Source organism: Nyctereutes procyonoides, unplaced genomic scaffold (genome assembly GCF_905146905.1).
Source record: "Nyctereutes procyonoides isolate TBG_1078 unplaced genomic scaffold, NYPRO_anot_genome, whole genome shotgun sequence".
In the NCBI taxonomy this organism is placed as follows: Eukaryota; Metazoa; Chordata; class Mammalia; order Carnivora; family Canidae; genus Nyctereutes; species Nyctereutes procyonoides.
In genome coordinates this window covers 7,987,228-8,008,156 of record NW_026575052.1, presented here as the reverse complement: position 1 = coordinate 8,008,156, position 20,929 = coordinate 7,987,228, and the positions used below count along the sequence as shown (strand labels likewise).

Here is a 20,929-nt window from a genome sequence, read left to right as displayed (position 1 = left end):
CACCTTCACTTTCTTATCCGATTCTCACGGAGTCCCACATGGGCCAGGCCCTGAGCTCACTGGCTCTCCCACCCTACTCCCGCTCCCGGACAGGCAGCCCCTGGGAATGCCCGGTGCCCACCCCAACAGAGGCCCACCTACCAAAGATAGAGTTGCCCCGGGGGGTGTACCCGCCAAAGGTGAAGACGTGGGAGTGGTCCGCAGTGACGACGGTCAGCGTGTCTTCCAAGGAGGTCATCACGCCTGCCTTCCCAATTGCCTGGTCCATCTCCACTGCCTCGTGCAGCGCCTGCTTGGCCTTGCCCTCATGATGCCCATGGTCAATCCTGCCTCCTTGAGACACCAGGGTGAAGGCCTTGGGTGAGGGGGTGGCCTGCACCCCCAGGTCCTGCCACAACACTACCGCCGGATTAGCTGTTCTTTGACGGGTAACGGCCACGGGCCAAGTACCGTGCCAGGCATGTTATGCGGCCGCTCAACCTTCACAGCAGCTCAGGGAGAGCAAGTCGTGGACTAAGGGCCCACACACGGCGAGAGCAAAGCCAGGATTTAAAGGAGATCCACCTGACTGAAAGCTTGTGCTCTGTCCGCCACCCCACATGGCTCTCCGTGTGGCTTCTTCACCTGCTTGAAGGCGTCCGAGACCTCAGACAGGTAGAGACGGGAACCAGCATGCCTAAGTGCCTACTGGGTGGTGCCAGGCATAACAAGCTGGTGTCTTGTTCCCCCTTCACAACAATCCTGGGCAGAGATGGGCACGATCAGTCCCATTTACCGATGGAGCAACTGAGGCCTCAGGTACCAGGTTATGCGCCCAAGGTGGGGGGACTGGGATTTGAACTCAGGCATAAATGCTCATTCTCAGTGCCCAGGGGGTGCCCAGGCAGGCCTTCATAAAGGACTCTGAAGCCTGTGCCACCTCTCCTAGGTGAGGAGCTTTGAGCCTGGCGTAAAGGTCCCGGTGAAGGGCTGCGTGACCCAAGGTGACCCCTCCTGTCTCTAACAGGAGGTCGCTGCCGGAGTGGACACTCCCAGTTCTGAGGGTCCTGAGCCTGGGCGTCCTCCCTTTCCACTGGCCTGAGCCTCACCACTCTGGCCTGGCAGGCTGGCAGGGTGGGTCCTCCCTTTGTTGTGGTTCTGGGAGCAGTTACAAAGAGGACTGCTCCCGGGGGAGCCCGTGTGCTCACCACCACTGGTTCCTGGCCGGGTCCCTGGCGTCAGAGGCCCATCTGGGCCAGGCTGAGACCGCCATGCTGGAGTGGGAACCCCGGGGTTTGGCAAGAAAGTGGCCAAGCTGAGCTGGCGGCCGTTGGCCTCTGGAAGGCAGAGGGGCCTGAGTGTGTATTATGTGTGTACAAATATGTCTTTTGTGTGTGTGTGTGTGTGTGTGTACAGGGAGAGTTCAGTGAGGCAACATCAGGAACCCTGGGAGACAATGGCTGTTAGAACTTTGGAAGATTCCGGAAACTTTATCACTTCCTCACACTTCCTATTGTTATTGACTTAGCTATTGTGTAATCATAATAATGGTAATAATAGAAACATGGAAGATTTATTTTCTGCTGGGCCCTGTTCCAGGTACTTTATGTCTCTGAACGCAATGGATGTTAATAACCCTTCTAAGACTATTTTTTACTTCCTCTTACAGAAACGTACGGGTAGAGGTCACACAGCCAGGATAGGGCAGCACCAGCAAAGAACCCAAGCCTGACTCCAGGGCCCCCCACCAGCGCCGGGAAACCGCGTGAACGTTGGCGTAGAGCACTGCCAACTCCCAAAGGGACTGGCTCTCCCAGTCTGGGGGATCCCAGGATATCCCAGGACCTGCCCCGGGCCTGCTCTCAGGTGTAGGACTCACGAATCGGACCTTGGCCCCACAAGCGCCTGGTAAGAGCAGATGCCCAGCACCCAGCTGAGGGCTCCTGCAGATTGATAGGCTTCTGCAGAGGAGGACTCTGGGCCTGTGTCCTCGAGCCCAGCCAGGCAGCGGCTCAGAAGCAGATGTCCACCAGGCCTGCTGACTTGTCCTTTGGGAGGAGTGAAGCTGAGAGGCCTCAGGGAGGGACCCCCAAAAGGAAGGCTCCCACCTCCACTCCTGGGAAGCCTTCCTGGATTAGTTGGCCTGACAGGCTATCTTCATGCCCACAGGAGGACAGCTCGTTGGGCTGGGAGCTTCAACACCATGCATGACCCATCTTCCCCAAAAGGAATTTCCCCTTCTCTTCAAAAGTGGACAGCTGCCTTTGAGAGCTGGGGTACCCAATCCCCTCACCCCAAGGCTAGATACCCAGAAGTTCCCAGGGAAGTGGCCCTGCAGCCAGGTCTGGGGTCTTACCTTCCACCAGCAAGAAGAAGCCTCTGGGGTTCTTGCTCAGAATCTTGATGGCTATTTCCACCATCTCGGAGAGTGACGGGTCAGTCACGTTGTTCCTGTTCAGCTCGTACTGCATGTCACCCGGCTCAAAGAGACCTGAGGAATATGCAAGGAGGACGTGGATGGTGAGCTTTCCCGTGACCCTGTCAGGGGGAACCCCCACCCACCCAAGGAGCCTGGGCTGTCTCAGGGAACACAGGTTCCCCACATACAACTTGGGGTTAGAGCGAGCAGGGAGGAAGGTGGCCACAGGGGGCCCCTAAGTGTGCCCAGAGCTTTGGGAGCACTGCCTCCTTTCCCACATGCCATTCTAAGCGGTTTGGAAGCACATATGCACCAACCTCCAAGATGGCACCCAAGAGTCCCTGCCTTCTGGAATTCACACACTTGTGTGTCCCCTCCTACACTAAGACTATCTTGTGCATCCAACAGAATGTTGCAGAAATGATGCTATGTCACTTCCAGGCCAGGGCATAAAATATTACAGCTTTAGCCTTACATACTCTTCTGGGGGAAGCCAGCGCCACGTCCTAAGGACCAACTCTGTGGAGAGCTCCATGTGGCAAGGACCTGAGGCTTCCTGCCATGCAAACAAGCCATTGTAGAAGCCCAGGTCCCAGTCAAGCCTTTGGATGACTGCAACCTCATGGGAGACCAAGCTAAGCTCCTTGAAATTCCTGCCGCCAAGAAACTGTGTGAAGTAATAAACGTTTACTCTTCTCATTTCTTTCTTTATTGAGGTTTGCTCTTAAACTGTTAAGTTGGAGATAATTTGTTACCCAGTAACGAGTACCTTATACAATGCATTGGCTCATGTGTACTCATGACAGTGCCGGGGTAGGCCCTACCATCGCTGCATCTTACGGAATAGTTATTATTCCAACTTTACAGAAAAGAAAACTGAGGCACAGAGAGAAATCACTTGCCCAAGGTCGCACAGCTTACAGGTGATAGAGTGGGAAGATCCACGAGTGGGCCTGTTGTGCTACATGGGAACATGCACAGCTCTACACAGCCTGTGTGTGTGAATGTACACACGCGTGTTGTGTCTGGGGGATCCTCCTCCAAGGGGCCCAGCTTTGAGCCCATAACCCCTAATGACACACCCAGGACTAGGGGCTGTGCTCCTTGGGAAAGGTTTGCAGAGATTTTGCCACCACTCGCTGGGCACAGCAGCCAGGTGGGACAGGGGACCCAGGTGTTGGCAAGGTGGAGCTCAGGGCCTCATTTCACCAAGCCAGGGCCCCTCCCCTGCTCCCCACTCCCGGGGGGGGGGGGGGGGGCCGACGCCCAGTCACACCAGCAGAGACAACCTGGTGGGCTTCTGCCTGGGTCATACAGCAGGGCTGGCTCCAGGCCACCTGCCCCAGTCAGGGGTCAGATTTACCGGGGCCATGATGCTAATTGGCCCAGGAGCCCGCCGCAATCTCTTCCCCAACCTAAGCGTCTCTTTCCCTTTGTGTTCAGTGGAACCATTCACTCTGCACAGGCAGCAGATTTCAGGCCCAATTCTGTGAACCAGAACCCCCCCTTCCTCACCTCTTCCAGGTCCTAGAGCCTGAGAGCCAAGGTCCCTAAGTATGGGCAAGGCTGGGACCTGGAACCCCCAGGTCTGTACTCACAGCCCCAGCCCCAGGGCACCCAGCTGGGTGTCCTCCAGTCCACCCACTCCACTTACCCAAGAGGTAGTCCACGGCGTAGGGGTCGAGGGCCAGGAGTTCCGTGCGGTTCCAGACGTAGTGAGAGTGCTAGGAAGAAGGGCCTCTGTCAGCCACGTGGGGGCTGGGTGGTTGGAGGGCTGACCCCAGAAGGGCACGTATTTGTTTCCTTTGGCCATTTACTAATCCCTCCCTGAGGATCTACTATCTCTGCCTTCAAGGCATGACAAATAGGCAATTCAAATGCAGAGGTATGAGAGAGACAGGGTGTGTGTTTGTTTGTTGTGAGCCCAGAGGCAGGATCAAGGAAGGCCTCCTAGTGAAGGTGATGTCCTAATGGGGCCCTAGAGGACAGGAAGCCCTTGATCAGTCTAGGGTCAGGAAGGAGAATTTTGAGCAACAGGGAAGGATCGTGGGGTCAAAAAAGCTGAAGATATGGGTCGCCAAGGGGCCTTGGGTATCCACCAGGTGTGGGTTGAATCAAGGAGGAAGTGAAGCCTAAGCTCTGCCCCAGGGACCCTAACCAAGAGGGTGACAGAAGAAGTGCTGCTTCCCCGGGACAGAGGCCACGGGAAGAAGCTAGCAGACAAGCTAGCAGACGCATCTGGAGATGGCACCACTTAGCGCCTGGGGTTGGGGGTGGGGGCATGGCACTGCCGGGAATAGCTGTGCAGCCTCAGGGCAGCCCCTGTCTTCTCTGGATTTGTGGTTTTGCAACCTCAGAGGCTGTTATGGGAAAAAGGGCAGGAAGGCCGAGGAGGTGGGGCCTCCCCTGCCCTACTCTGCTCAGCAGGTCCCACTGTGTTACCTCATCCGGAGGTACTGTTACTCCCATTTTGCAGACAAGGGCACTGAGACTCTCAGTGGGAAGGGGAGTCTGACTCCAGGATGCACTGTTAAGGTACGATCTGAGGCATGTACGGCCTGCCCGGGACCCTGTCCGGCCCAGTGGTGTGGGTCCAGTCTCTCCCTCTTGGAGTTTACACCGAGCTCCAGGGCTGAGCACTTGCCCAGGCTAGGAGGACTAAACCCTGGCTCCAGGTTCTACGGAGAGAAACTGAGGCTGGGAAGAGCAGTGTGTCTCTGGCCCTGCCAGGGCTGACTCAGAGCAATGGGGTTCACAGAAGCTCAGTCCCACCCTCACCCACCCTGTGGGGGCCATCCTCAGGCCCCTGCCCCCCACCTTGCTTTTGGCCCGGCCTCATCCCACAAGGCCTCCCCAGGGGCCGGTCCTGGAACCCTCAGAAACCCAACCCCAGAGTGACATCAAAGCGGCTCCCAGGCTGCTCCCCACTGTCTTCACTCCTGACCACAGTCATTTCCAGACCCCATCTGCTCCAGGCCCAGCGGCCGCCAGAGCTTCTCCAGGGAGCCGGTGCTCAGGGAGAGCGCTCCAGCCTCCCAGCCCCAGCACGTGCCTCACCGGGGCCAAAGCCAGCTCACCATGGTTGGCTTCCACCTCCCTCCATGGCTCACACGCTCCCCCCACCACCTCCTCCTCCCCAGGGCTCATCAGCTCCTCCCTTGTGGTCTGATCCCTCTGGGTTCCCGTAGGGCCTGGGCTGCCCGCCACCCGAGCACACAGTGATCCACAATCCCTTGACCATCTGATTCATCCTTTGGCATTCATGCCCAGCGAGCGGCCCTGCACACAGTAGGGGCTCAGGTGGCCTGAATGTCCATGCAGGCCCACCCTCCCCACTGTCTAGCTCTCCGGCGGCGGGGAGGGGGAGCCCTCCTCTGAAGGGAGGAATTAATTGACTGAACACCTACTGTGTGCCATTCATGTATCAGTTAGACCACTTGGGCCCATCAAGGTAAGAATTACAACCCCATTTACAGAGGAGGAAACAAACTGAGATTCAGAGAGGGGTCCTCCAACCCTTCCCACCACAAGCCGTCCCTGCAACCAGCCAGCTGGTTACCTTGTGTCTCGGTTTGAAGTTCTTCCAGATGTCGATGAGGTTCAGGCCATCCAGCCTCGTGCCCCTGGACTTCTCGTCCATCTCATACTCCACATCTGTTCTGTTCTTGGGGAACATGTACTTCCGGCCGCCCCCCATGATCACCTATAGGGGACAGGAGCCATCAGCACCCCAAGGGTTCCAAGCTTCAAGAGCTGGGCTCCTGGAGGCGCTGGGGTCAGTGTGGATGCCTCTCCAGCTTGGAGAGTCTTGGGTTTGGTCCATACTGCCCACCCTGGGCTTCTGCTTTTCCACTTGGGGAGATGAAATCATGAGTATATGGGGACCATGGTTTGGGGCTTCTGGGTGAAACATTGGCGGTACTGACAATTCCTCGTACCTGGCTTTCCAGAAGCCTGACTCGGCTCCCACTCGTGTAAGAATAACACCATCTAGGGAGCACTCACTGCATGTCAGGCACTGAACTCTAGATACATGATCTTAATCAACTTCGTTACCAAGGCTGCAAGGGAACCTGTGTCCCCATTTTCCAACTAAAGAAATGGGAGCAGCAATATGGTTTTTCTCCCTCTAAGGCCACACGGCAAGGGGCACAGCCAGGATTCGAACCCGAGGCTTCGCTGCCGCCAGCACGGGCGCCTGGCGCATCTGCAGAGCTCCCTCTCCCCAGTGGGAAGCAGCGGGCCACAGGCCTCTGCCAGGGAGGTCTTGGGGCAGCCCAGCCGGGAGCCTGGGCAAACAGTGGCCAGCGCTCACGTCTGTGTAGTCCCCGCCAGGCTAATTTTACTCACCACGGCTGGCGTGCGCGGGCGGACGGACGCGGGACTGTTTGTTTTCCTTGGGAGCCCGTGTTTGAAGTCCTGACTATTTTTAAAATGGGGCCAAGAGCATAACAGCCACCGCCTGCGGTGACCACCACACCGGTGTCCTCCTGTCACCGCAGGCGCCAGGCCAGGCCGCCGCCCCTGGACACCTTGGGTGAGCAGAGCGCTACGGCTGGCCTCAGGTCCTCCGTCCCCGGCCTGGCATCGCCCAGGTTCCCTTCTGTCCCTTCCGCTTGCTTCCCTCCTGAGAACCCAGGAGTCCAGGCGGGGAAGGTGCCCAGGGCCAGCTGGGGCCACAGGGACCCAGAAAGGGCACAGGCCTGACTTCCAACTTAGGTTTGACTCCGACTGTCACCTACGGACCAAGGGCCTGGCGCTTAACCCCTCTGAGCCTCAGTTTCCTCATCTGTAGGATGGAAGGAACGCCCACCTGCGGGTGGCTGCAGAAGGAAGTGCAGGAACAGGACGGGGTCCTGGCGCCCGGTGGCCCCAGTGCAAGGTGTTCTCAGCGGCAGAAGCGGCGGACACCAGGGCTTCCAGCAAGGCCACCGAGGGCCCCAGCCAGGAGCTCTGGGGGCGGGGCAGGCCGTGAGGGGAAGGAGAGGGGACCCCGGGTCACCGGCCCCCGGCTCCCCACCCCCGTTCCCACAGAACCTGACCCCTTGGCATTTTCAGAGTGGAAAATGAAGCCCCCAATCTTCTTGCCTGGAGCCTCATCATTTCCAGCTCCAGCAGGGACTTCACACGCTCATTAAACTCCCAAATAACAGACTTGCTGTTTGGCTTTGGGGTTTGGGTTTGTGTCTTTCTTTCTTTCTTTCCCCCCTTTTTTTTTTTTTAGCAAAAGATATTTATTTTCAGGGCGGACACCAGGAGTTGTGTTTCATGTGCAGCCTGGGGGCTGGGGGGCTTTGGGGCGGTGGAGGTGCAGAAGTGGACGGGAGGGCAAAGCGGGATGGAAGGAGAGAGTGGGGGGCAGTCTTCACCCAGGCCCAACCCAGGCCCATCCCCTCAGTCACACCCCCGCTCGTCCCCCAGGGGCCCGAGGACCCCCGTCCACCCTCACCCCACGGAGACATCTTCCCTAAGCTCCTGTCCCCCTCTCAGGCTGCTCCTGGCACATCTCCCCGAGTAGCAGCCCCGTAATTACACCCTGCACTTGTACAACAAATGTTCTCACATCCATGACCTCATCTCGGCCTCCAGCGGCCCTGGGAGGGGGGGCAGGTGGGGCTTGCTATTCTTGTTGCACAGGTGGGGAAACTGAGGCTCAGGAAGAGGAAGCAGCTTGCCCCAGGATGTGCAGCAGGTAGAGGCACAGTCAGGACAGAGGTTTGCCTCGGATGCATGTTCGCTTGGAGGGGTCACCGCAACTGTGTGTCTAATCCACTGCTTGGAAAGGGAAGTTATGGGTGGGTAGGGGGGCCTTGAAAATGGGGTGGGGAGGGTAGTGCATGGGGGACAGAGGGTGGGTCTGGGAGCCAGTGCGTTTGGCTGCAGGTGGTAGAAACAGGTGAGACCTGGGGCTTTCTCTGAGCCTCACTGAAACCCCACTTTAGTTTCAGGGAGCTAAGGTCCCTGTGCCCCCTCGCCAGACCCCAGCAGCGGGTAACAAGAGCCTAAGAAAAGGAAGAAGCCAGAGGTCCTCAGTTAAGAAGACAGTAGGGGCCCCTCTGAGTACCACGGGAACAGTGTCTGGGCTTCGGGCGTGCACCTGCACACTCGAGCCTGCCTGCTAGGACAGGGATATGTGGCTTGTGCATAATGCTACCGTTTTCTGAGAGCTCACTAGGTGTCAGGCCTCCCTAAACTCTCAGGATTATTTGATTTGGATCTCACAATGGGCTTGTGAAGGAGGCACATTTCGGGGCTGTAAAAGGGAAGCTATAGAGGTTAACTGACCCAAGGTCACACAGCTAGCCAATGGCAGGGCAAGGGTTTGAGGCCAGGAAGTTTTAAAAATGAGAGCTTGTGCTAACCACTGGCCACACCACCTCTTCTCTGGGCTTAACTGGCCGAGCGCACAGGACATGGGCCTGTTTGTGCATGTGGGAATGTGCAGGGCACGTCCTCCCCTCGGAAGGCCACTGTGTCACCCCTACCTTCCCATGTTGGTGGGGGTGGGGGGCAGGGGGGTGCTGTTGGTGCAGCGCCAGATTCCAATTTACGGAATAATCCCTGGGCGCCTGATTCTTGGGGTGTGGTGGCAGCTACATCAGGGCTTATCCCTCAGCCCCACCGCGGAGAAAGCCTCCAGTGCTTCCCTGCCCCAACCGCAAATCCCCTAATGGGCTGGGAGCCTCCCAGGTGTGTGGGGAGCCAGGCCGAGCCGCTTTTCCTTTTCCTGAGCCAGCAGAGGCCTGAGGCCCACCGGAGGCCCCACCTCACAAGCCTGCCCCTCCCTGATCGCCCGCACCCCCACACTCGCCTCGATGTCCTTGACGTTGTGCATGAGCTGGTAGGCAATGTCCTTGCAGCCCTGGCTTAGGGCCTCCGGGGGCATTTCGTTGTCCGAGTACCAGTCCCGGTCAGCGGAGTGGGCGTAGGCGGCACTGGGGGTGGCGTGGTTCACCCTCGTGGTGGTCACAATGCCCACAGATTTCCCTGGGGTGTGGGAGAGGACGGTTGGCTTCGTCTGGGGATGGGGGGCTGTCCAAGCTGTCTTCTCCTTCCCTCTCCTGACTAAAGACTGGCCATTCATTGCTTCCACGGACTGCCTGGACCTTGGGCTCCCCGGCAGTACCTCGGAGGGGGGGGGATGCTGGCTTCTGACTGCCCGGCAGCACAGCTCACTTTGCCTCTGTGGCTTCCCTCCATCATCTGCCCGCAGGGTCCCCTCCTCAGGGCCCTCTGATGGTGTGGCTCTCTCACCTTGTCAACCTCATACCCTGACTCCAAAATGGACCAGGGCCTCCCACTTGCAGGGAGGAATGGAGAAGTAGATGCTGAAGTGCCATGGGGCCTGCACCAGGCTACGTTCTCTACCTTCCTCACGCCATACCTAGGAGCGGGCCATGTCTTCACATCCATTTTTTTGTCAAATAAATAGACTCAGGGAAATGAGCCGGGACCGGAACCCACATCTGAGTAACCCCTAAGCCACTAGCCTTCCCTGCTGTGGAAAGGATTCCAGGAATATCTCCCAGACTCCCAGACATCAGAGCTGGAGAGCATCCTTCTCTGCCTTCTCCCCATTATCCAGTGGGACAGACTGAGGCCCAGACAGGTCATGGAGCCGGGCCCCACTCCCTGCCACTTCCCCACTCACCAGCGTCCTTGGCCCAGCGCAGGATGGAGGTGACCTCGTTTCCCTGAGTCGTGTTGCACTGGGTGCGCTGGGTCGCGGCGCTCACGCCCACCGTGCCCTCGTTGGCCTTCACTCCACACAAGTAGGCGGTGGCAGTGCCTGCGCTGTCAGGGACCTGAGCGTTGGTGTTGTATGTCTGCAGGTGGGAAAGGAGGGTCAGGGATTGGCCAGGCCTCACGGTGGCCTTCACCCCAGCCCCCCTCACACCACGAGGACTGGGGCATGATGGAGACAGAGAGGCCTCCTGTGGCCTTGGCCAAGCCCTGCTACCTACCGAGGTCCCCCCAGAGCCACAATATCACCTAGCTGCCTGCTTCCTTTGCCCTGGCAGCCAGGGCAGTGGGAAGGGGTGAATACAACCCTACAGCATGCGGAGGGCTAGGGGCCAGATCACTGGGACCTCTCTCTGGGTCTGGGGCTGTAAGATCCAGTAAGGGGGCGGGGGAGGCAGGTGAGTCTTGGAGAAGGAAGGAGGGGGTGGTTCTTGAAAAAGTGGTGTGGGGAAGCTAGGGAAAGGGAGTAACTGGGTGAGGGAAGCAGGATCTAGGATGGGGAAAATGGGGAAGAGGCTCCCTTCTCTTCCCCATTCAGACCTCTAGTTGAGACCCTAAAACTATTTGCCTGTCTTCCTTCACACCAGCCTAAGAGCCACAGAAAAAATCCCAGTCCCTGCCATTCCTCCAGAGGTGAGCCCTGGGCCTGACCCAGAGTGTCCAGAGGATCTTTATTATATAACGCCTCCACAGCCACCACCACCACCACCAGGGACTCCAATAACAAGAGCTGCAGTCACTAGGGACCCCTGAGTGGCTCAGTGCTTGAGCGTCTGTCTGCCTCTGGCTCAGGGCTCAATCCCAGGGTCCTGGGATCAAGTTCTGCACCGGGCTCCCTGGGATGAGCCTGCTTCTCCCTCTGCCTGTGTCTCTGCCTCTCTCTCTGTCTCATGAATAAATAAATAAAATCTAAAAAAAAAAGCTGTAGTCACTAATCTAATCCACTTGGAGGTGCCTGGGAGGGGATGACGGCAGCAGGACTGGTGCAGAAGCATATACACCGCGTGATTCCATGCATAGCAATGACAAAAGCAGAACAGCTTCTCTGTGGTGTTGGAAGTCGGTGGGGGTCAGGGGGACAAGGGGCTGGAGGGGAGCTGGGGGCCTTCTGGCTGCTGTCACATTCAGCTTCTTAGCCTGGACGCTAGCTATACAGACACATGCCGTTTGCAAAAATTCAAGGTGGGCTTAGGCACATGCATATTATACCTCAATTGATTTTTAAATCCACGACTAAAACCCTCAAAAGCAAGTCTTGAGTCCTCATTTCACAGTGGGGCCCACAGAGACCCCAGGAGGGCTGACCGCCTTGCCTGCAGGCTCGGCTCCCCGACCCTTCCTTGCTGCAGCCAAGCCAAGAGGTGGGAGGCTTGGACGTGTGGGGCCGGGCTCACCTTGGAGAGGGCCACGTAAGGGAACTTGTCCATCTCCAGCCTGGTCTCCTCCCCGGGGTTGTGGTGGAGCTGACCCTTGAGGATGCGAGTGGCCGTCACCGTGGAGACACCCATCCCTGCAGCAGGGGATGGAGGGGGAGGCTCAGTCCCCTGGGCTCCCTGCCTCTCCACCCCGGGCACCTACAGTTTTCCAGTTTGGTGCCAAGGCTGGCTGGGTGGTGGGCACCAGAGCGCAGCTCAGTAAATGTGACCCTGTGGCATCTTTTCCCTTCCTTCCCCAGACCCTCAGGGACTGCCTGGGAGAGCAGACCTCTTGGGTCCGAAGCCAGGCCCCCCATCCCAGGGCCCCAGCCTCGTCCACATAGCCTGGCTCCCTGGGCCTCCACCTAGATGCCCCCACCTGGCCACGGCCTTGGGGACCCCAGGTCTCACCATCTCCCAGGAACATGATGACATTCTTTGCCACGTTGGTGTTGAGATTCTGAAGCCTGAGGGCATATTTCAGGGTCTGTTGAGCTTGGTCTCTCCAATATTTGGGGTCTTTCTCTTTCTCTGTATAGACAGAGACAGAGTTATCTGGCAGGGGTGGGAGGCAGCTCCCCATCCCCACACATCACGGATACCCCAACTTCTCATACCTGAGGGCAGGGCTGCCTGGATTTGGGGGAGGGAGCGGGGCTGTCTCAGCCAGCCATCGTTGGTCTGTAGACAGACATAGGCCAGTCCAACCCTCTGAACAAGCCTGTGGACACTGGGCCTTCTCCCCATGTCTCAGACTTGAAGAAACCAAGGCTCAGAGACACGAACCAACGTGCCCAAGGCCACACAGTTCTGACACCACCCTCCAGAACCCACACTGTTTCCTTCCACCCAGTAGAGAGAGACATTCTGCTAAGGCAGCAAATGAATTGTGCAAGCACAATTAAGAGGGTAATGTTTAATCTGTTCAAGAGAACAAACTACTTTCACCTGAAGGAGTCCCCAGAGGTATCCAGCCATCAATTATAAACTCTGCTTGGCTTATTCATTAAAGTCAGCAGAAACCTGAGTTAGCAACAGCATTGATAGCAGTACTGGAAAACAAGACAGCCTTTTGTTTAACGAATCAGATTTAAAGTAGCCACGCACAATCTCACTCCTGTTGGGATAAATTAGCAAAGAGGATGTTCTGTGTCCCCAGTCTTGAGAAAAATTGGGAACCAGAATACTCTTCTCTGCCCCCCACACCCCCGCCGCCCTCCATGTGCCGAACAGTCAATCCTCCAATGGAAAGAACACAGCTGTAGTGCCCGACAGACCTCATTACAACCACAGCTGTGCCAAGTACCCCCCAGGGGGCGGGTCACAGCTCCCTGAACCTCCATTTCCTTCCCTGTCAAATGCGGTCCTTGGTCCTTTGTAGATGCCTCTCGGGGTCACTCTGAGGGCCGGATTCAATAAATGACACACCTGACCACGGGAGGTCACCATCCCCCAGGCCTAAGAATTCCCTTCCAGAGCTGGGATCCCTTGTGCCCAGGTGACTGTCGGCCCCTCGCCCCCGACAGCCTCCAGCCACCACTCTTCTGAAGGTGTCTGCTGACTTCAACTGCAGACCTCTCGGGCAGAGACCCAGCTGGAGTCTGAGGAGCCCAGGCCCTCCCATCCAGCTGTATACCTTTAGGCAAACCCCTTCCATCTGAGTCTCTGCCTCCAGGAAAATGGGAGTGCATGGCTACCTACAGACAGTTTTAGGATTGAGATCAAGTCTCAACAAATGCCAGAGCCAGTGGTTTTGATCAGGGGGTCCCACTGCCTCAGGGCTGGTTCCTATCTCCTTCCTGCCTTCCTGCACACACACCACAGTGGCAAGGCGTTGGTCAAGGAGCTTCTCTGGCCATTTGGATGCCATCTGGGTGGTGATGATGGCACCATCATTCTTCTCGTCCTGATTTACCTACCACCAGGCCCTCCTTCCCCCTCCCCCAGCATTTTGGCAGCCACCTCCAACCCCCCATCCAACCAGGTGCTGCGCTGACACCAGCCTGCACTGGTCCTTCTTCTGGATTTCAGCTCTGATCCCAGTTCACCAGGTTCCCTACTCTGGATGCTCCCTGAGACTGGAAAAGACTGGCGAGAGCCCTTGTCTTTTTCCACCAGCGTCACCCCCCCCACACACACCCCAGGGCCTGACCCTGAGAAGGGTTTAGTGGATGTGAAGTTGACTTCATTGTCAGGGGACTGGCTTAAGCAATCATGGCTTTGGACAGCCGAGTCTCAGAGGCCATTGTTTTTAGAGAACATTAAATGACACGCACAAATGCTCAGAATATAATGCTCTGTGAAGAGTACTTGCCCGTACGTACTGTATAATTCCATTTACGTGAAGTTCAAAACAGGCAAAACTCATGTCTGGTTGCAGGAGTGAGCCTGTGTTGCTTCCTTTGGCCTGGGGGTCAGGGTTGGTTGGGGAGTGCATAGGAAAGCCCTAGTGTCCCATGCCTGGAGATGGGTGGTGACTACTTCGGCATAAAATATGTAAAAACTCACGAAGCTACACATTTTGATTTGGTGCACTTTACTCTAAGTTATACCTAATCTTTTTTTTTAAGATTTTATTTATTTATTAATGAGAGACAGGGGTGGGGGGGGCAGAGACACAGGCAGAGGGAGAAGCAGGCTCCATGCAGGGAGCCTGACGTGGGACTCGATCCCGGGACTCCAGGATCACACCCTGGGCCGAAGGCAGGCACCAAACCGCTGAGCCACCCAGGGATCCCCCCTAATTTTTAAAAAAGAGGAGAGAATGTACTACCACTACACACCCATCAGAATGGCTAAAAAGGAACAAATACAAAGGACTGAAGCGCTGAATATTTGAAGTTTTTCATGTTGTTGTTCATCCTTTCACTTTTCATCCATCTGTTTACCTTTCACTTAGTAGGCTATGAGTGTTGAGAAGGTAGGGCCATGGTCCCACAGAGCAACTGCAGATCCCCAAGGAGGCACACCGAAAGGCATCATAGGATCACAGGGGGGCGATGGCCTGAGACTCCAGAGGCCCAGGTTCTATCTCCCCAGCCCTGACTTGCAGTGTCACCTGAGGTGGGCCAGTCCTTTCCCTGCATCCTAATTTCCCCATATGTTGGCAATATTCTTCCTAAGAGCACCCCACTCCCTGCCCAACACTGACTATACTGTGTGATTCCTACAACACAATCCTAAGGAGGATGACTTAATATCTCCACCAGACAGGTGGATCAACTAAGACTCTGGGAGATCAGTCGGGGACTTCTGACCACATAATGGATTGAGCCAAGAAGGGCTCCCCTCTCCCACTGGGGCTGACACTGAGCAGCCCTTGGGGTGTCAGACCAGGTACAGGTCTAGGCTGATACGTGCATGTGTTGTTAACTGGAGCTATAGAAGGGATGAGGCAAGAAAGCCAATCTTGAGAAATGTGAACACAATTCCAAATCTGAGCCAGGTTGGAGTGGGGGTCTGAATTTACAGCTTAAGAGCCCTAAACTGAAGAATTAACATAAAAACCTGTCTAGAATTAAAGAATCAACACAACACTGCACCATAGAAACACTTCCATGTGAATCTCCAATAAGAAACAAAAAACAGGATGCCTGGGTGGCTCAGCTGATTGAGCACCTGCCTTTGGCTCAGGTAGTGATCCCAGGACCCTGGGATCCTTCATCTGGACCCCTGCTCTGCAGGGAGCCTGCCTATCCCTGCTTATCCATCTCTGCCTCCTTCTCTCTCTCTTTCTGTTACTCATGAAGAAATAAATAAAATCTTTAAAAAAAGACAAAGAAACACAAAACTCCTGTTGACTTCACCAACAAAAATTATGAGCCGCAGGAAAACGTTATCACCACGAAGGAGAGTTAAGTAGACAAAACCAACAGGAGACTTAGCATTCCAAGATTTGAAATATTTTATATGCCAATCAAAGAATAGGATAATATAAAGAGAAAAGGAGTGGTCTGATCACATCCTACTGCATGCAGCAGCCGGGATCTCCTGCTCTGGGAACATTTGTTTCCAGCTGTTAAATAATTTGGATAGTTCTATGACCCTGAATATAGAAATTGCCCTCCTCCTATCCCCCTGGCATCAGGTTGCCCCAACCCTTCTACCTGGGTCCTCCATCCTACCTGGCACTAAGGAGTTGGTAAGGCAGGTGCCAATGACCAGCACTAGGAAGGGAGAAATCATGATGCCCTCCAAGACCTGCTTTCTCTCTCCGGCCCAGAGGTATGACCAACGTGGATGGGAGGGGATGGGCTGGCAGTAGTCAGATGTTAATGGATGTTCCAATCCTAGAAATTAAAAGGGGTAAAAAAAAAAAAAAGACACGTGGGCCACAGCTCCAGAATTCATTTGTCTATCCCCTTATACATTTACTAATTTGTTCATTATTTGCTGAGCATTTATCACTGGCCTGGCATGGGGCTGGATGCAAACCCAGGCGTCCCATCCCTTAGGAAGCTTACTCACACAAACAGTCGTGGAAGTTGAATGAGTTCCATGGTGCCAAGTGGTCCCATCCCCATTTCCCAGGTGAACTCCCACTTTCAGCCCATCTGGAGCCCAGAACCCACTAGAGCTCGGTCTTCCTGTGCAGTGCTTCCCCAACTTCGGCATGCACCAGAACCTCTCAGAAGACTTGTTAAAATAGTACAGTGTCCACCGGCCCCCACCCAGGCTCGAGCGCATTTCTAACAAGCTCTCACGTGAGGCTGCTCCTGTTCCTGAGTCTGACTTGTCTACAGCCTTTTAATTACCTGTGTCCCAAGCACATCAGAGCCACAACAGGCCCACCCTTTCTTACAGGGACAACCATATTGCCACATTCCCCTCTGGAGCTTGGTATTTATGGTGAGATATAAAAGCTATAGGAGTGATGCACAGGAAGGTTGGCTGCTAAGGGTGCCCAGTTCTGGGTAGTGACATTCCAGAGGCCTTGATTGATCGCTTTTTCACTGTCTTTGCATTTCCCAAATTTTCTTCTGTGTTGAGGTGTTACCATTATAATTTTAAACAACTGTTAAACACACACACACACACACACACAAACTAGAAGGAAATACAACAAAACGTTAACTGTGGTTTTCTCTGGGTGGTAAAACTGCATGATTATTTCCTCCTCTTCTTATTTTTTTTTTAAATTTTCCAAATTGCCTAAAATGAGCGTGTGTTAGAATAAGAAAACGGCCTAAGAAAGTTTTTAAATTGTGGTCATCCTGTCAGGATCACAAGGGATAACCCCAATTGCAGCTGAGAAATGTACTAACCCCATTGTGCATAAATATTGGTGGAAGAGGAGAAATTTCAAATTGCAAGAGTTTCACAGGAAAATATATTTCCACCAGAACCCAGATAAAAATGATTATGCCATTAGTTGCAGGAAAGGGCAGTGATGCCCAACATTCTACTGTTAACTGTCCTGTCAGATAAGAAACCACCTGCCACTAAAAATGGGGATCTTGATTCAACCTTAAAAATGCACACTGGGGCATATGGGTGGCTCAATTGGGTGGTTAAGTGTCTGACTCTTGGTTTTGGCTCAGGTCATGATCTCAGGGTGGTGAGATCAAGCCCCCAGCCAGGCTCCATTCTCAGCCTCCATGCTCAGTGGAGAGTCTCCTTGAGATTCGCTCTCCCTCTCCCTCTGCTCTTCCCCTGCTCTCATGGGCAAATGCACTCTCTCGAGAATGTGCATGCACACCCTCCCTCCCTCTCTCTCAAATAAATAAATCTTTTAAGAAAAAATAAGTGCACACTGCATTTCAGTGCCCAGAGGCAAGGCACCTCACCCAGAAAACACCCAGCATTCACATAAAGCACCATCCAGGTTTTACCCTTATTCTTCTCTGCCCCTTTCTACACCCAACTGGATCCTTGATGTGTGTGTGTGTGTGTGTGTGTGTGAGAGAGAGAGAGAGAGAGAGAGAGAGAGAGATGGGGCATGAACAAAAATACTACATCTGACATCTACCAGCACTTAACTCTGAGAGGTATGATGATTTCTTTTCTTTAAAGATTTTTATTTATTTATCCATGAGAGATACAGAGAAAGGCAGAGATATAGGCAGAGGGAGAAGCAGGCTCCCTGTGGGGAGCCTGATGTGAGACTCGATCCCAATACCCTGGGATCATGACCTGAGCCAAAGGCAGATGCCTATCATTGAGCCACCCAGGTGCCCTGAGAGGTATTATTCCTGATTTCTTTTTACTCTACTTTTTTCAAATGTTTCTAGAGGAAACCCTAACATCAGAAAGAATGCTATTAAGTTGATATACAATATTAATACATTATAATATTATTCCAAATAACTTAAAAACCGAAGTCACCTCTTTTAAGAAGCCTCCGGGATGGCCACTTATTCCAGTTTGCTATCCCTGGACTTCATACCACCTCCATCATTGTGTGTAAGTCTCTGTTTCGAAAGTCATTCCTTTCTGGTCCATTTCCCCCACTACACCAGGAATTTCTAAGAGTGGGACTTTGGCTTGTTTGTCTAGGCTCCAGTGTTTGGCACAGTAAATACTGACACCAGTTAAAAGCCAGTGCTCTAAGGAGGGAGGCAGGGGGACAGGAAGACTTAGCCCCCAAATCCTTCCTTTGTTGTGTGCAGAAAAGTGCAAGTGTTGGCAAGCGCATGGGGTCTGGCTAGGGTATCCATTCACTGCCAGGGGGTATAGATTGGTACGACCACTTCGGAAAATTGGCAGCATTTACCAAAGCTGGAGTGTACATATGCCCTCTGACCATTGTCTCCCACAGAAATGTACACACACATGTTCACCAAAAGAGAAGCAGGAGAATGTTCGCATCAGCCCTGTTCGCCACAGCCTCAGCACTGCTCCACCTGCAGCAGGACGGATAAACACGCTGTGCGGGTTCACAGAATGGAAGTCTACACAACAGTGAGGACGAATGATCGACAACTCCACCCAACACGGATGAGTCTTGCAAAGGTAGGGTCGAATGAAGGAAGCCCACCCAAGAGTACCTAGAGAGTGATTCCCACGATACAAAGTATAAAGACAGAGCTAGGTGTTAGGAGACCAAGATAAAGGTTACACTTGGGGGTGTGAAGAATGAAGGGGGGTGCAGAGGACTTGTGATTGATCTGCGGGCTGGTTACATGGGTGGATTCCATCTGAAAATCCAACAAGCTGTTGATGTAGGACATGGACACTTTTCTGTATAAATGTGGGTGTGTTCTACTTCAAGAAGATATAAACACTACTCTGAGAGCTCAGGTAAACAATCTATAAACACAGACAAAATGCAAATGACCTGTGTACTGCACTTCACTGTTTATGAAGACTTCCACCATGATTTCTCACTAATAACCTTGACAGTGGCGGGGGCGGGGGGAGGGGAGTGGGGGGCTGTGATCTCCTTTGCAGGTGAGAAAAACAAGATTCATGATAGTACACCCATGAACTGAGAGACAGAACTTCATGCTCTTTGCATCTTGGGCCCAATACAAACAAGGAAATAAGGAAAAATCAAAGTGAAGTGTGACCCAAGGAGATCCAAAGGGCTCATCCATCCTGCATGATTATTCTTGTTTCTCTTCTCTGTTAGCCTGATGCTCTCGGAGAGAGAGTAAACACCATTTTCCCCATTGTTGAATCTCCAACCCATGCATAAGGAAGCAGCTCTGTAAATGCTAACTTAATGAAAAGCCTCAAGATTCAAGATTCAGGCTGGAATGCTCTGAATTTTGACCCCAGGGCTGTGGCCTTGAGACCTCCTATTCTAGAGAGAGACAGGTGCCTTCTCCAACTGCCTCTGCCTAAAAAGGAGAGGGGGTTGGAATCTAGGAAACCCTCCACAAGCCAGAGTCTGCTCTGCTGGCTCCTCCTCTTGGCCCTCACCTCCACCCAGAGGCTCCAAGCCTCTTGCAGCCCTGGTGCTGGGCTCCGTGGGGCCCAGTCTGGGGCTGCAGGGGCCCCGGCTGCCCACCACCCTCTGCCAACACTCTACTAGCTCAGAATGGAGCTTCCGAGTGTGTGCCAGCCCCACCGCCCCCCACCTCCCAGCTGGACCGTCTCTGCCAGGCTCCCAGCTACGTGCTCTGATTATTCATGACAAGTATGCAGAAGCCCCGGCTGGGCTCTGGCACCTGGAGAAGGAGCAGCTACTTGGCAGGTCAGGAGAGGGAGCAGAGGGGCTGAGCTTCTGCCCTGAGGACTGACTCAGCCTCCTGGGGCAGAGAGCATGGGAGCCCCCTGGAGTCAGGCAAAAAGCCAGTCCTGGTGGCTTGGTCTCAAAAGGTCCAGGGCAATTGACAGATAAAAATCACTACCATTTCTTGGGCACTCATGTGGTAGCGAACACTGTGCTAACTACTGACATCTGTGATCTCGCTTAATGCTCACAGCAGGTGTCATTAGCCTGTTTTACGGTGTTGGTCCTGGAGACTGAGCAAAGGATCTCAGCTAATGCGTGGCCAAGTGGGATTCAATCCTAGGGTGACTCAACCTCTGTGGGCCTTGGTTTCCCCACCACGGAGAGGGAGAGAGACCAGGAGCTGCCCTTTCTCTGTCCCACAAGGACAAACTGTAGCCAAATGTAGTATTTGGCCACAGGACATCTGACGGGGAGACAGGGGAGTTGGGCCCGAGTGAGCTCTCCTACCTGAGTGGCCTGGCCAGGCGGCAGGTGAAGAAGCAGAGCAGGCCCAAGGCCAGCAGCAGGAGGAGGAAACTGAGGAGTGCCGTGAAGACGGTGCCCAGGGTGGGGGACAGAAGAGCCATCTTAGGGCAGAGAGGGCCCCACGGAGCACCGGAGCACCGTGTACACACCCAGACACACTAGCCTTGGATGCTCGCCCCAAAGCCCCAGGTCAGCAGCTGTGACCTGGCTTTGTTCCTTGGGGTTAATCTTTTGGGGATTAGCTCAGGAGGGATGAAACGGGAGGGGGGGGACAGCCCATGAAGCTCCCCTTCCCGCAGCCAGGCCTTCCCCACCTGATGATGCCTGTTCATTCAACTTTATTCATTCACTGTTCATTCCCAAACATTTAGCGAGCACCAGTTGTGTACCTGGCTCTGTGCTAGGTACTAAGGACTCACTGGGGAACAGGATAGACACGATCGCTATCCTCTTGGAGATTCCTGACCAGCCAGGGTTTTTTTTTTTTTTAAAGCACCTACTATGCAGCAGATATTGTGCTAGTCACACTGTGGGATAGTGCGCACAAGGAAGGGCACTGTGCATAGTGCACTGTGCATAGAAGGAAGGGCATCCCCCAGCTGGCCAAGGCCGTGATTGGTTATTCCCCTGAAGCAGCAACAGTGGCTATTCCACCCCATTAACAAGCCCAGGGAGGAGACCGCCCTGAATCAGCCAGTGGGGCGAACCTGTGTCCAGAAAAAGAGGGAC

General features: G+C 54.4%; 1 protein-coding gene across 6 annotated transcripts in view; it reads right to left on the bottom strand.

Annotated features, from left to right (window-relative positions):
* The window catches only part of ALPL (alkaline phosphatase, biomineralization associated), a 52,968-nt gene that overhangs the window by 2,051 nt on the left and 29,988 nt on the right, over positions 1 to 20,929 (bottom strand). For 4 of the 6 annotated variants that reach the window (XM_055332864.1, XM_055332867.1, XM_055332866.1 and 1 more), the window contains exons 2-10: positions 15,681 to 15,845; positions 11,968 to 12,087; positions 11,536 to 11,651; positions 10,050 to 10,224; positions 9,210 to 9,385; positions 5,958 to 6,101; positions 4,053 to 4,122; positions 2,336 to 2,470; positions 142 to 333 (exon numbers count right to left, since the gene is read on the bottom strand). In XM_055332864.1, the coding sequence (XP_055188839.1) occupies positions 142 to 333; positions 2,336 to 2,470; positions 4,053 to 4,122; positions 5,958 to 6,101; positions 9,210 to 9,385; positions 10,050 to 10,224; positions 11,536 to 11,651; positions 11,968 to 12,087; positions 15,681 to 15,741 (1,189 nt within the window). In that variant the 5' untranslated portion in view covers positions 15,742 to 15,845. Of the gene's footprint in view, positions 1 to 141; positions 334 to 2,335; positions 2,471 to 4,052; positions 4,123 to 5,957; positions 6,102 to 9,209; positions 9,386 to 10,049; positions 10,225 to 11,535; positions 11,652 to 11,967; positions 12,088 to 12,173; positions 12,361 to 15,680; positions 15,846 to 20,929 lie in introns of those variants that run through there. The other 2 variants (XM_055332863.1, XM_055332868.1) reach the window with 2 other exon arrangements.